The following is a 16,232-nucleotide window of genomic DNA, read 5'->3' as shown; positions in this document are numbered from 1 at the left end:
AAAATATATGTCAGAATTTATTAATTACATTTACATAAAGTACATAGACACAACATCACAATAGACTTTTATATCCATATTACCAGCGTCCTCCTCGGAATGTGCCTCGTCCACGAAAACCGCGATTTCCATAACCGCGATTACCAAACCTTTGGTTCCCATAACCACCTCTTGGAGCAAAACCTTGGTTGCCTCCAAATCCTGCGTTCCCTCTAAAACCTTGGTTGTTTCCAAAACCTTGATTGCTTCCAAAACCTTGATTGTTTCCAAAGCCTTGGTTATTTCCGAAACCATAACTACCGCCCCCAAAACCTCCTCTGGGTCCATTAGTGCCCCATCCTCTAATATTGCCCCGTTTAGGCCCATCTGGGCGGAATGTTGGTACTGAAATGTTCCTTTGTATGTTGTAATCGCCGGCGTTGAATTCACATATCGCTCTTACGCATTGGATAACCTGAAACATAACACAATTTTGTGAATATGACTTAGCGCTCTCTGCTGTGAAAGAGGTCAGTTTGGAAACATGAAATTTTAAAATCTTTTGATATTAAAAACAAACATATAAGTCATGTTTACATTCTGATATGATTAATTATTCACATTGAAAGGTAATGGAATCCACTGCCACAAATGAGACGTGGGATATTGAGACACCTTCGACACTTTCAAATTCTATAAGAATTGGTTTTCCAAAAACAATTGCAAAGATACGGTTCAACATAACAAAGTTGAGTTGGCGCCGCATCACGCTCAGCCCCACCCCCAAGTTGAAACCCCACGAGCTCGAGTGCATTACATCCATCATCCATAGATGGATCATAGAGCACACCCATAGACAATAGAATAATGTGCTGCACTGCTCGTCGCGCCATATAACAGTTGGGCAAGTTGTAAAATTTGTTGTAGAGCACAAAGCTTAGAATGAAGAACATAGAATGTAGAGCATGAATGTAGAGCATGAATGTAGAGCACGAATGTAGAGCACGAATGTAGAGCATGAATGTAGAGCACAGAGTGTACAACATAGAAGTTAGAGTGCTGAGTGTAGAGAACAGAGGGCAGATTAAAGTGTGTTTGAGCATACAGCGTAGAGTATAGATAAAAAAAGGTAGAGCGTAGAGCACCTTAAGCTCGAGCGGCGAGAAGGAGAGCGCCGCGTCGGGCTCGGCGGCGGCGCGCTCGACGAGCCGCTCGAGCGCGGGCCGCAGCGCCGCCACCAGCGCCGCGCTGCGCGCCGACATCGCGAAGTTCAGCCAATTGTCCAGCCGCACCACGTTGTCTATCTGCTCACAGATATATCATAAATGTATCTCTAAACATATCGTGTTGTCTATTTGAACGATGAATGAAATATCACAAAAAGGCCACACAGAACTAAAGACAATTGTTTAAGAGTCTAGACGTACCGTATAATGACATGTTAATGCAGTAGTAATTCCAGTGTGGGGAAAAGAGAAAAAAGATAAGAATTGTGATTGGTCAGCGCAATCATTATAAAACACTCTGGAATCACTCCTGCTTTTGAACGTCATGACCGGCTACCAAATTTAAACAACCATAAATATTTATTTTAAATATTTAAACTGCAATCATTCACTTTATTTTGCGGTAGCATGCTCTTAATTTTAAAGATAGCGGTAAGAGTCAAAAACAAAAGAAACACTGTTTACATATATAATAATTAATAACTAATAACATAAATACATATTGAGATACAACACTCACCCACTCAATCTTCCTACACCCAAATAACAACAAGTGCAGTGGCGCCACCATAGTCGTCTGCTTGCAACTGATTGCGCGCGTGCGCACCTATAAAAAACAGAATATTTTATTTAAATCACACAAAGAAATTTAAAATAAAATAATAATAGTTATAGCATAATATACTTATAGGTGCTTATTCAACATAAATGTTAGTACACACTTGAAAATACGAAGTGAGTGATATCATATTAATAATAAACAGATATTAAATTAAAAACTTGTAAGTAAGAATAGAAAAATAAACCATATAGAAACCTTTTCGCCGAAAACGAAGAGCGGCGACGGGAACCTTTGCTCCTGATTGCTGCAGTTGACTGAAGTTTTGTGTATCAGAGCCGGCTTGCCTTCCGTTGTAAGCACCTGTCGTACAAAAAATATATAAAACATTAGAGATACCGAAAATCAAATGAGTTATAGCAAATAATAAGTGATATACACTTTGCACGATAGTTTTATCCATACTTGATACTGGAAATTAAAAATTTGACCATAAAAAATTAAGTCTTTTCATAATGTCTCTTTGAATAACCGGGTGGGTCTATTTGCTCACAATTTGTAATGAAGTAATAGTCAGTGACAAAGAATAAAATACCGCTTCAAGGAGCCCGAGTTCTATTTTATAATTGGAAGAGCTTTTTAGAAAATTATTTTAACATTATTCATATAATCGACAATCGACCACCATTTTATTTTTATTTCTTAAGATTTTTTTAAAGTCCCCAGCCGCGTCTGTCTGCCAGTCTGTTCGCGATAAACTCAGATAGTACTGTACGGATTTAGACGCGGTTTTTTAATAGATACGAGTGATTCAAAAGGCAGATTTATATGTATAATAACATCTATTAAACTACTCCGAATTAACGCGTCCGAAGCCGCGGGCAAAAGCTAGTAAAGAATAAATAAATGCAATGCATACCTTCCGTTTCCCTTGATGCAAACACACATTGGGATACAATCCCATACACAACAGAGCTATCACCATGTCCAAGTCGGAATTCTCCCCGGTGGGATTCCAGCGTTGCGGCACACAACACTCTTCCGGGAAACCCAGTGTGGTTGTGAGGATATCTGAAAATATCATATTTTATTGAATCCGGATCTGTTCATGGCTTCATGCGATTTTTTAATTTCGTCTGCACATCAATACGGTTTAGTGCTTCCCGTGTGTTTTCGACACTAACATTATGAGGAGGAAACATTTGTATTTTTGTATGTTTGCAACGTTTTCATGCAAAAATCACTGGACCGATAACAAATATTCTTTTATGATTAGAAAGCTGCAACTTCATTGAGTGATATAGGCTATATATGTACAACGGACGATGCCTGGGAGAAAACAAAACATAATCCTACTATCCTACTAATATTATAAATGCGAAAGTTGGTAATGATGTATGTGTGTTTGTTGCTCTTTCACGCGAAAACTACTGAAATACCGATTGCCATGAAATTTGGTACGTAGACAGCTGGACAACTGGAATAACATACAGCCAATTTTTATCCCGATATTCCTACGGGATACGGACTTACGCGGGTGAAACCGTGGGGCACAGCTAGTCTTTCAAAAAGGTATGACTGATGACGTTACAACTCACTCGTGAGCTGGTATTTGGCCTCACACGTGACGTGCAGTGTGGTGTGCTGCACTCCCTTCCACTCGCACCACTGTATTTCGCACTCTTCTCCTTTCGATTTCTCCCGCTCCCACATCTGAATAAAAAAACACATTTATTTATTTATAACACTTCAATTAAAAATGTACAGGTGAGGAAACTTAAAAATATATATTAATAACAAGATAAAAAAAGAAAAAGAATACAATTTGTTGGTCGGCCCTATCACTCAGAAGTGATCTCTTCCAGGCAACCCGGGCAAAAGGCAAGCATTATTAGATTATTGGCGGGTCGAGAAACAAAATAGCAAAATATATACATAACATAACATATACAATTAAATTAATTGCATTTTGTGTGGTTCAATATCAATTTCTGATAAATTTAAGTCAAAAAACATTTACTGATTTAAAATAATACTTCCCACAAGAGAGTTAAATCTTTACCGAGTCATATGAGTAATATTTAATTTAAGTTGAGTGAAGTCGATAATGCACTTGAGAACATTAAATATACGAAAATCGATTCGTTTGTCTTTTACGTTTTCTCGACTAAACTTTTTTTTTACATTATTTAGCATCCATTGCTATGAAATTATGAAGCCAGGCGAAATACAAATCTTTCTATTATAAAATCAAAAGGAGTTCAAATTGGGGAGAAAATATAATTTGCCGCCAGATACTCATATACTCTACTTAAAAACATGGTCACCCTGTCGCCCGCGAGAGCACACCGTTGCCCCGAGCCAGTCGCCTAGCCAAGCCGCGCTTCTAGAACGTTCCCCCGAACCCCCCGCGGAGCTCACCTGGAACGCGTTGAGCATGGCCACGTGGTCGCTGGCGCGGTCGCCCGCGAGCGCGCGCTGGTGGCCGGCGAGCCGGCGCCGCCCCTCCACCGCGAATATCTCCGGGAACGTCGTCGAGTTGGCCGCCATTGTAGTAAGTGCGTCCCCTAAGCCGAGCACGAAGCCCAGCACCATCATCTTGCCGAGGCGCGGTTCTGAGAAAAAAAGAAAGAATGTTTATTTAACACCGGCATAATGAGGTTCGCGAAATCTTTACAAAACGAATAATAGAAAGGTGGACTTATAACTTATTAGTGTGGTGCTATAGTTCTAACCGCCTAGCTACCTACTCAGCATGCGTAAATACATAATGCGGAGGGCCGTCTTCCAGTAGAGAAATAAAGCGCGTACCGCTGATGAATTTGATATTTGGTGTTTATAACATTTTGAATTCCTAATCACGAATATTATAGCGAAAATTAATTATTATTCCATTACATTTCATAGTAATCTACCCGAGAAGGACTTTAAATTCACTAAAGATACATAAGATGCTTGTTACTCTTAAGTTACTAAATTTGCTGTTGAAGAAAAATAATAAAAAAAAAGTTTTTCTAACTTAACCAACTTTCTAGGAAAACAACACTCACCGATAGGTAATTTAGCCAGTATAGTACCAAGCGGCGTAAGCGCATCGCTACTGTCCAAACAACCCAACTCGCGCAGGAGCGCCTCGGCTTCAATCACCGCGTCCAATGGCGGCGGTTCCGGCGCCTTGGACAGGAAGTGGCCTATGTTGCCCAGGCGCAGGAGTTTTATACTGAAAACGGTAAAATTATAGCTTTATATCCATATTTTACTATATCAGAGAGAAGTAGTAGCGTGTTTGCCTTGATTTCAACTCTAATTTCTATTTTTCTTTTTACTGGCATCCACCCAACACGCCCTATTCTACGGCGTCCACACGTCCGTGCTGTCCCACACGCTAATACTTCACCTCAGTGTGATTGTGGCAAAAGTTTTAGCGTGGTTGGTATGGGTGGCATGGGTAGCTGACGTGGGTGGCGTGGGTGGCGTGGGTGGCGTGGGTGACATGGGTGGCATGGGTGGCATAGGTGGCATGGATGGCGTGGGTGTCGTGGATGGCATGGGTGGCGCGGGTGTCGTGGATGGCATGGGTAGCTGGCGTGAGTGGTGTGGGTGGCATAGGTGGAGTGGGTGGTGTGGGTGGTATGGGTGGTATGGGTGGCGTGGGTGGCATGGGTGGCATGGGTGGCGTGGGTGGCATGCGTGGCTCGTTTAGCCGTACCCACCTGAGCGCGAGCTCGTGCAGCGGCGTGCGGAACATCTCGGCGGTCTGGTGCTCGTCGAGGCGGCGGTGTCGCGCGCGCGAGCACAGCGTGAAGCACACGCCGGCGCGCACCCGCCCCGCGCGCCCCTTGCGCTGCGACACACACACAGAGACGATTTATTCATCTATCTTAATATAAATAAATTACGTGCCATGTTGTTTGTCTGCAATGCAAATCCTAAACTTCTCAACCGATTTTAATCGAATTTTCACACCATGTATAGTGCTTATTGTTGATTGTAAAATGCAAGTTAAGGATAGATTGGTTTACCATATTACCGAAGCTAGCTAGCTATCCATCTGTTATATCCGATATGATATTAGAGCAACCGTACGTGAAAAAATAAACTCACAACTTGGAATTTTCACATCAATTTTTTTTAACTCACAATCTTATCATAAATTAGAATTTTATTGCAATTATACAGCATTTGGTAATATCAAAATTGTAAGATAAAATATATACAATGTATACATCACAATTCAGACTCACCTGCTCCAAGTTAGTGCGGCTGGCCCACACTGTGGCGTATGACGTCATGTTGTTGTGTGATGTGAACAGCTTCATCTTGGCCTTGCAAGAGTCTATCACGTACACCACGTCGTTTATTGTTATTGACGTCTCCGCTATGTTTGTTGATAGGATCACCTGAACGCATATAATACATTAGCCAATTAATATAAATCATGTAAAGCTGAAACATTTAGTTAAAAAAATATAAGAACCCTCCCTGTGCCATAACAGAAACGATTGCCGAATTAGTCGAGTTATTCTCGAGTTATACGCTAAGCAAAGCGAAACATTCGTCGACCCATTTTTACTTATATTTCACCTATATAGAGTGGAGCCCGCGGCTTCACTCGCATGGTACCCAGACAGAGTTGCCTATGTGGTAATCCGTAATATAAGAATTTTTATTATAGATCTAGGGAGTTAGCGGAACTTCTTAAAGCAATACTACTTTCAGTGTGGTAAAAGAACAGAATTAAACAGTTAGAAATTAAAAACTTTTTAACGGTTTTTAAACGCGATTTATTCATTATATTATTAACCCGATGTTTCGAACACTTTACAGCGAGCGTGGTCACGGGGAGACTCCCTGAATCGCGTTTAAAATCCGTTAAAGTTTTTAATTTCTAAATGTATAATAGTCGCATAAAATCAAGCACAAGAAAATACTAGATTTAAACAGACAGTCTAGCTCAATCAATAATTCTTTAAAACGACGCTGCAACCTGCCTGATCAGCTGTTTTCGTTGGATTACCTTAGTGATACCAGGCGGTGGTGTCACAAACACTTTCTTCTGATCCTCCCTCGGTATCTGACTGTGCAATGGTAGAATAACATAGCTGTTCTGATTCCCAAACTCCCTGTTCTGACTGAGGTGTTTCATTAGAGCAAATATCAGGTTCCAGCCCGGCAGGAAGATTAGTATAGCCCCATCTTGACCTAAGTTCTTTATGTAGAGTAGTATCGCTTCTATTAACTCGAAACTTAGCTGGAAAAAAAAATGCAAATTAAGAAACTTTCTATTTTCGATTTTTCTATTACCATTTTATAATCATTTTTTCTATAGATCTAATTTTGAAGAATAGAAAAAAATTCGATGAGAGTGGATTGGAACCCGCATCCTTCGCTTTACCGTGGCGACGCCTAAGATTGACAGACTTCAGAACCTATTGTATATGTTTTTATTATTATACTTTTTATAACTTAAAATGATTTTTTAATTAATATTATTTGATATGTGTCCAGATTAACTCATCGGTGTCCGATCTACATATAAATTACCTAATTAAGCCATCCATATTGCAGTATGTTTACAGTAACTTTGTCTGACTGTCTCCTATTCACGCCCAGACAACTGAACCGATTTGGATGAAATTTATAGAGATAGAATAGATAGATAGATTAAAATCCAAAAAAGGACAAAGGATATTTGTTATCCCGAAAATTCAAAAAGAACAAAGTATTCTTGGACAGCCCCGGAACCATCAATCTTTTTCTTTGACTAAACTTTTTTCTTTGGGATGCTAATAATATCATACTCACATCTTTTTCAGATAATTTAGACATGGCATCTTTAGTTTGCGGCGAGTAATTAGAGTCGAGTTCGCAATTCTTATTCAGATCCTCTTCTTCCTCAGCACCTTCGCCTGTTCAACAAAACAAATATAAATTCGAATATTTATTTTTAACAAAAACTAAACCAGGAGAACAAATTTAAACAGGACTTTAACAGATTTTAACTTACGACAAGTTAAGACTTTAACAGACAAACATTAACAGATTTTATATTATAGTTTCTAGAGGATTAGTGTTATACTAACTATTAGTCTATAATATTCAGTGTTAGTTACCATATCCCTCGGAAACAGCTTGTTTGAACGAACAGCTTGACCGTTATTCGTGAAATTTAACAATAAGGTCTGAGAATTGCATTCTATTTTCACAACCCCAAGTTCGTTTCATACCTTCATCATCATCATCGTCATCATCATTTCTATTTGCCTTCTTGCCAGACGACTTGCGCTTCCTCGTATCGGGTGGAGGCATAAATGATGTGAGTTGGATGCAGTCTTCTAGGAAGTATTGCTGTACGGGATACGTTCTACCCGGTACCTGTGGAGTAACATAGCTTAGAATGTGTAGTATTGTCATCTAAAATAATATTATAAGTATATTTGTATTGTTTTCACACGAAAACTACTTGATCGATTCAAAAATTTTGTCACCCATATAAAGCTGCATCTACTCATATATAGTGACATAGACTATATATAATATGAACCACGGGAGAAGCCGGGGTACATATTATGCGGTATAACGGGTAATATATTATATAATTGTGTTTGAAGAGCGTAAAAAACTTAATTTCAAGTAATTTTCAAACAGTTTATATTTCATACACCTTAACACCCCTTCAATGCTATTTCATATAAGGACAAAATTAAGATATTATAATACACTAGCTGCGCCCCGCGGTTTCACCCGCGTAAGTCCGCATCCCGTAGGAATATCGGGATAAAAAATAGATGTTGGCCGATTCTCAGACCTACCCAATATGCTTACCAAATTTCAGAGGAATCGGTCAAGCCGTTTCGGAGGAGTATGGCAACGAAAACTGTGACACTAGAATTTTATATATATAGATTATAGTCAGCACAATGCATTATGGCGCCTTTCATTTTACGCGAGTATTATACATTAAAAAATAAAAGTTTTAACGGATTTTAAATCAGAACAATTTCATACACATACATGGTGTATTTTTTATTATAATAAGCACTAATTCAAACTCAGTCCCTTCTATTATATGCCTATATGTTATTCCAGTTGTCCAGCTGTCTACGTATCTAAATTTCATTGCAATCGGTTCAGTTGTTTTTGCGTGAAAGAGCAACAAACGCACACACATCCTTACAAACTTTCGCATTTATAATATTAGTAGGATAGGATTTACCTCGATAACGGGACAATCGCCGAAATAGTTTTTAAACAGCGTGGTGTCGACGGTCGCCGACATGAGGATGATCCGCAAGTCTGGGTAAGTGTGCGCCATGTCACGGAGCAATATAAGCGCGAAGTCCGTATCCGCATCCCTTTCGTGCACCTATATGTATAAATAAAACATATTGTTAGTTAGTCCAACAGATAAACAGTAATAATTAAATCGCTTCAATGTAAAGTGGAATGGTGTGCCATAGAATTAATTGCTTTCATGCTACCCTATAAGTTGATAGAATATTTGTAAATGCATAAATAGAACCGTTTTATTGTTTAGCAGATGTTTCAAAACCTGCAACTAATTTGTAAGAGCGAGAAAACTCGACAACAATTAAAATTTAATACCGAAACATACAATAACTCAATATTCATAGTGAAGTTACGTGAACTGTAGTGGGGTATGGGGCAGATGATATACACCTGCTTCACTGATCGGTTTTCTTTATGGACAAGTAGGTGATCAGCCTCCTGTGTCTTCCCCACTGGGAATCGAACGCACGACACCCGCGTTTCTAGGCTCACGCGTTAACTACTGTACCAAGGAGGCGGTTCATTATTCATAAATCATAATATACATATAAAATACCTCATCCACAAGTACATGGCTAACTCCCCGCAGACCTCCCTCGAGTTTCCTCAGCAGCACACCCACGGTACAGAACATAATCGAACCGTACGGTCGAGGGAGTATCGATTCGAAACGCACTGAGTATCTGAAAGGAAAAAAATATATATTTTAGAGCCACACTCTAAATTCATACAGAAACATATAAGTAGAGAGAAGTTTCGCTTTACATGAAATCTATTGGGCGCTGTTTTTAAGTGATTCAACTTTTTATAGGATTCAAATATTCGATAGCTAAACAAGTTTTAACAAATTATGAAAAGCGACATATGTATCTTAACAGACAATTTTTCATCCAATAGAATATTAAAACACAAATTGATATCCGACAATATTATATGTATTCAGGTGATGCTATCAACAAACATAGCGGAGGCATCAATAACAACAAACGACGTGGCGGTGACTCTTACAGGTTAAGACTCAGTTAAGATACAGATGTCGCTTAACACATCCGAATCTTAATGACAATTATTCATCCAACAGACTATTAAAGAACACAATTGATGATATCCAACAAGTCTCAGTCTCCCGTGACCACGCTCGCTCTAAAGTGTTCGAAACGTCGGGTTAATAATATAATTAATAAATCGCGTTTAAAATCCGTTTAAAAATCTTTAATTTCTAATTGTATAATACTCGCGTAAATATATGATACTATGATATCCTACAATTTTTTATTTTTATTATCTACTACCTGCGCCCCGCGGTTTCACCCGCGTAAGTCCGATCGGACTAAAAAGTTGCCTATAAGTTATTCCAGTTGTCCATCTATCTACCTACCAAATTTCATTGCAATCGGTTCAGTAGCAGTAGCGTGAAAGAGCAACAAACACTCACACATCCTTACAAACTTTCCTATTTATAATATTAGTAGGATAGTAGGATTATAAATTTACAATTTACAATTGTACATGCATTTGAAGTAAATGTATAGGATAAGACTTCCCTCCATACTAATCCACCGACTGTGCTACAGCTGGGGAAGTGATTTATATAATAGAATCTATAACTATTATAGTAACATAGCACGGCACTGACCCCACGCTGTTGCCGAGCTCCTCGCAGCGCTCGGCGGCGACGCGCTCGGCGACGCTGACAGCGGATATCCGGCGCGGCTGCGTCACGCACACGTTCGCCCACGCGCCCTGCCCGCTCGCTATGTAGTCGTCCACTATGAATTGGCACACCTGGAAATGCAATAATGACAAATTAGAATTACAAAAAAAAATTGCTTGCAATTATTGAAAGAAAAAATGGCGTAAGTAATACATTTTTTTTATTTTCTTTAACAAAGAATATCAGACTCTCACTCTTGATAAACACTCTCTTTATACTGTCAAAAAAAATCTTTGGTAAGCAGCCTCCTAAAAACATTTTTTTTTTCGTTTAATATATCTTCAATACTCTACCTTTATTTTTATTGGCTTAGTTTATATTTTCTATGCTGGTGTGTATGGCGCAATAATTGGAATAATCTCTATTCAAATTCATTTTCACTATATTTAATGGTATACATTTCAAAACATACTTAAAATTCCATTAACGTCTCATAGAATCTCACCTGTGTAGTTTTACCGCAGCCAGTGTTACCGCGTATAATAATAACCGAGTTATCGTTAATCGCCTCCATTATTTGCGAACGCATTCCATATACTGGCAACTGTTCACGCTCTCGCAAGCTCTCCTAAAAAAAAAAGATACCTGTATATAATATGTTTTCAATAGTTATGAAGGATAACTTTATTCTATTTTTGAAATATTCTTCTTTTAGATTTGCCTTCAATAAGTAATGGTGACTGTAAAACATATATTTTAAAATAAAAAATAATAATAATATACAACCTACATCTACCACTTTACCTGATACAGAGTACTATTCTGGCACATGTCTCGATGATGCTTTTCCAAGTCAGCGCTGATATCATCAAGGCTAGTTGTCGCAAGCGGTCCTTCATCTAATAACAATTACATACAACTTTCATGACTACACTTTCATATATGTACATTTGAATGTGTACTCACTCAAAAAAAAAAAATTCTTTGCAATAATTTTAAAGATACAAAGATTTTCTCTTTTTAATATTCGTATAGATATAGATATACATTTTTCTTATAGATATATAAAGAATTCCCCTTACCAATATTACACCCAGTCCAGGCATTCCAATTGGCCTGCGGTGGAGACCAGGACACAACTCCGCCAGCTGTTTGCTTTGCTTCCTTCATGGCTTTCACTCTGTCCAATTGTAGAATTGTAACGGCTTGTCCGTCAGAGTTCTCTTGGGGTGCGTTCACATCTACAGGCTCGATTTGTAGTTCTGGAATATTGTAATTATTTATCTTAATGACAATAATACAATAGAAATGAAAATAGCTTTAAAAAACTCTATTTTACTTATTCAATTATATAGGCTGTTTGAAGTTGACTTATTTTTGTTATATTAAGTTACTTATAACAAATATATTTTATATTCATAAAAATTACATAAATCACAGGAAATTAAAATACCTCTCAATGTCTCTTCAATTTGTTGTTCTAGACTGGGATCGATAGCCACAGGGTAGGGCTTCATCAAGCCTTCTGACGATCTGAAAAAATATTAAAAACAAAACAAAATCTTCTATCAAAATTAAACGAAACAAGACAACTCTAAACAGATAACCTAACCACACTAACCTGTCCTTTTTCAGGGTCCCACTGAAGGGTTCAATGACACCGAGATGGTAGAGTTGCCTCACTAGCGACAATGCGCACGATTTGCTAGCAGTTTGCTTATTCGATGCCGTCTCGCGCCCGGTGACGTTGCGGCCGAGCTGACGTACGTATATAGTCATCTCGCAACAGAAACTCCTGTAGATTGATGTTAAGTAAACCAAAACCATTGGTAATAGATGCACTATTTTTTTGTTAGATAAATCACAGACAGCCTTATGTATGACGAGGCTCTAGGTGTTAGGAAGGCCCACATTGTGTTATAATAGTAATATTGGTATAGAAATGTATCCTCAAAACAAATGAAGCAAATGTATGTAGTAAAATAGAGAATATGAATTATTAAACATTTTGAAATGAACTAAATTAAAAGTAACAAGAAATTTCAAAAGGCCGGAAAGAAAAGCCCTAATCAATTTCTCTGCTGTCTAAATAGTAAAGCTAAAATAAAAGATTATCATGCAAGAAAAATCAAAAAGAAATTAACATTAGCCATATTAAAACAAATTGTTACAACAAATTAAATCATTTTAAACATAAGAGTAAAATAGTAACATAATAAAAAAAAAAATATTTCTATAATCATGCAAATATATTTGTCATTGTTGTAATTTCCTTAAAGTAAAGAACCATATTTTCTTGTAATTATATAAGCAATTTTAGAATTAAGAGTTCGTACGTATTTTTGTTGGAAATACTAAAGAAAAAAACTAAAAATTGTCCTTAATCACAAAAGCTAATATTGCAAGAATATCAATTAAAAACAATTAAATCCATACTCTCGAGTCTACATTTACAAATAAATTGAATATTCAAATAAAACTACATAATATGCTATATAACATATATACATAATATGCTAATTAAAAAAAATGTAGTGAGGGGCTTTATCATATTTTTATTTAAACATGGAGATGATTATACCAACTGAACTTTTATACACCTCAAGGTATTGCATGTTACTGTTCACTTTTGAGTTAAAAATTGTTTCTCACATAGATATTTAACTTATATATTAAGAAAATAATACAAGACTTGCAATAACTGATCAAACTCTTTAGAAATATTATAATAAATTCACATTCTTATTAGTTGTAAGCACTTCTTCACTTCTCTTCAGTAAATATAATGTAAAGACAATCATGCAACACCATACAAATGTTTAGTAAGCATACAATACAAAGGTATAAGTGTAATATCAAAATATATCATGACTGATACAGGACTTACCACAAAAACAGCAAGAACTACTCTGTGAATGCAACCAGTATTCTGCCTTTCATATGACTGGGACACACCTGCACCCAAAACAGAATCTAAGACCATTGCGTTTAGAAATGTGCTATTTTTTGTAGTTTTCCCACAATATGTTGTAGGAGCACTACAATGTACTGGTCTTGTCTTAGATTCATTTTGGGGCACAGTTTCAATTGTATATACAAAAGTTATCTTTGTGTTTCACTTGAAACATTACTTCTATGTTTCTCCTTTTATGATACACAATTGTTTTATACTCAAATTGTCCATATCCATGTTAAAAACACATATAATAATCTTGTATCACTCTTTATAGATAGTAAGTAGAAGAATATTAAAAAATATGTTTCAGTATTTTTTTTTTATCATAAAATTGGATTGAGGACAATTTAATTATGAGTGAGACAAAATTGTCTTCTGAATAGTCTATCAATTAATAACAGAATACCAGTAACATTCAGAGAGTTGTCTACAATATATATAGCAGCCATTGATTTTTCAAAATTTATGAATAATCAGTGGCTTTAAAGCAAGGTGGGGTTGAATGATAAAAGATGGAACAAAAAATGTCTACTGTATACAGTAACTATTTAGAATGATTAACGCTCAATGTTTAATTATTGTAGGGACATTTGATCATAAATCTTCCATTTCAATTTTCTTCATTAGAAAATATCAAAATAATATACTTCACCACAATTTATAGTTTCATTTCACAATTGAGTAAAAAATTAATATATTATGTATTTATTTAATCTTTCATAAAACATAACATTAATAAGAAAAATCAAACACAGTGTCTTTTTCACACACAATGTGCCTACTCTATATTTATTTTTTCACTACAAATATACACAGATTTTTCTGTTTACAAGTTGTGTAAATACAACAATATAGATGTTCCATAGGTATATAAAGATTCAAAATGTTTTGATACATTTTATCAACATGCAATGTAATTTTTTAATAAAATAAAAAAAAAAATTCTTTATATAAATTTTATATTCCACTATAATCACTGGAAATACACATGACATTTGAAATATGGAAGTTAGAATACAGAGCCAGTGGGTAATGAAGACTTAAAGAGTTTATGTGCCATGGTCATTGCTTACCATCAGGCAAACAACCAGCTCAGTTGCCCACTCTGATATTAGAAAAAACAATTATAATACTTGTATCACTCACCTTGTATGATCTGGACCAACAGCTTTATACACATAATCCGCATTAATTCTGTTAATCTGCATAAACTGATGAAGTTTAGACTTAGCATTCTCCATAGTCCAATTACCATGAAGACTTGCATTAACATCAAGGTCCTCGGCCTCCTCAACATTCTTTTGTTGTTGCATCCTATCTATGTAGGTAAAGTTTTCATTTTGACCTCCATATGCTTGATATGCTGATCCCATAACTTCAGGACCCATCCCCTCCTGTTTAGAAAAAGGAATTGTATTTAGCCATAGCAACTGTGAAAATGTTAATAATAGAATTATGAATTGTTACCTCTGGCCCATGGCCAAGATGAGTCAATAGTAATAACAATTAAAATCTCATTGCTTTAATAAAATTTACCTGGAAAACTGGTTTATTCGAAAAGGATTGATCAATATCACCAGCCATTGATGCTGTGTCAGATACATCGGCCTTAACTTGTACATCTTCAGGTACATCGGAAGCAGACAATTCACCAGACCTCACAAGAAAGTTCAAGAAGTCTCTGGAAGCATTCTTTTGTGCTTCTTTCTTGGTAACGGAGTTACCTGCTCCAACATATGTGTAGCCATCTACTCGAACCTCACAGAGAAACCTTTGACGATGTTTAGGGCCTGGAATACGTAAAATAGTAGAAGTCAAATAGGATCCGATACAAATATTATATAAATGAAATAAAAACAAGGGATAAATGTTTCAATAGATCCACAAAACAATTAGCTCTTTATAAATAGATGTACCAACCAGCCTCTTACGTAAACAATACAAAACGATAAAGGTATAAATTATTGATAATGAAAAAAACAAATACAAATACGCGAGAAGAGTATGTTTCTGAGGTTATATCAGATTTTACTTATATCTAATCTGTTACGATTTATAGAAGAATTTAATTGTTTTACATACCAGTGCCCCTAATATCGAATTGTGGCGTTAAAGATTTCTTCGCACACCACGAAAATAAGTACGATTTTACATCCATGTTGAAGTCTTATATGTCGACTTCATATACTTTTTAATTATAATCACTATGAGCGTCTATATAATTTTCCGCTAAGAAAAATCACTTTTCAAAATGAATTAAGGATGAAATTTATGTATTTAATATATAATTTACTTATTTTTATTCAGTCAGCCGGGTGATCCTAAAATTCGCAACTCGTACCAACTGGCAATCGGTAACTTTGATATAAGTCACAATCACAAACGACCACAGAAGACACAAAATAAGTAATATCCACCACAGATTAATATATAATGTACAATTTTGCTTATGTGCTTATTACTTTTCGGAGTTAGCTTCTAAATTCAGAATAAAATTTAGTAATTATTTGATACCAGTGATCATACTATATTTAATTTAGGTACTAAATCGGATAATGGACAGTGTGA

The 16,232-nt window shown here is 36.4% G+C and overlaps 1 protein-coding gene across 2 annotated transcripts; it reads right to left on the bottom strand.

The window, feature by feature from the left end:
• Positions 1 to 4: 4 nt before the first annotated feature.
• Positions 5 to 15,982, bottom strand: LOC119837837 (dosage compensation regulator). 2 transcript variants are annotated; one of them, XM_038363612.1, is made up of 24 exons: positions 15,747 to 15,982; positions 15,201 to 15,454; positions 14,811 to 15,058; positions 12,330 to 12,503; positions 12,162 to 12,241; positions 11,791 to 11,970; positions 11,513 to 11,607; positions 11,214 to 11,336; positions 10,691 to 10,839; positions 9,611 to 9,737; positions 8,981 to 9,130; positions 7,992 to 8,139; positions 7,570 to 7,673; positions 6,782 to 7,015; positions 6,009 to 6,164; positions 5,478 to 5,608; positions 4,815 to 4,984; positions 4,186 to 4,379; positions 3,363 to 3,477; positions 2,684 to 2,835; positions 2,023 to 2,127; positions 1,726 to 1,812; positions 1,125 to 1,283; positions 5 to 454 (listed from the first exon to the last, which is right to left on the bottom strand). In XM_038363612.1, exons 1-24 carry the CDS (start codon positions 15,820 to 15,822, stop codon positions 80 to 82), a joined length of 3,786 nt encoding a protein of 1,261 aa, XP_038219540.1. In that variant the 5' UTR covers positions 15,823 to 15,982; the 3' UTR covers positions 5 to 79. The 2 variants fall into 2 exon arrangements, with proteins under 2 accessions (XP_038219540.1, XP_038219541.1); XM_038363613.1 differs by lacking the exons at positions 15,201 to 15,454; positions 15,747 to 15,982 and adding an exon at positions 13,596 to 13,663 and having other exon boundaries at positions 14,811 to 14,879.
• Between the last annotated feature and the right edge of the window lie 250 nt (positions 15,983 to 16,232).

The sequence above is a fragment of the Zerene cesonia genome, chromosome 29 (assembly GCF_012273895.1).
Source record: "Zerene cesonia ecotype Mississippi chromosome 29, Zerene_cesonia_1.1, whole genome shotgun sequence".
In the NCBI taxonomy this organism is placed as follows: domain Eukaryota; kingdom Metazoa; phylum Arthropoda; class Insecta; order Lepidoptera; family Pieridae; genus Zerene; species Zerene cesonia.
Note: the sequence above shows the minus strand (reverse complement) of the source record. Positions and strands in the feature narration are given on the sequence as shown.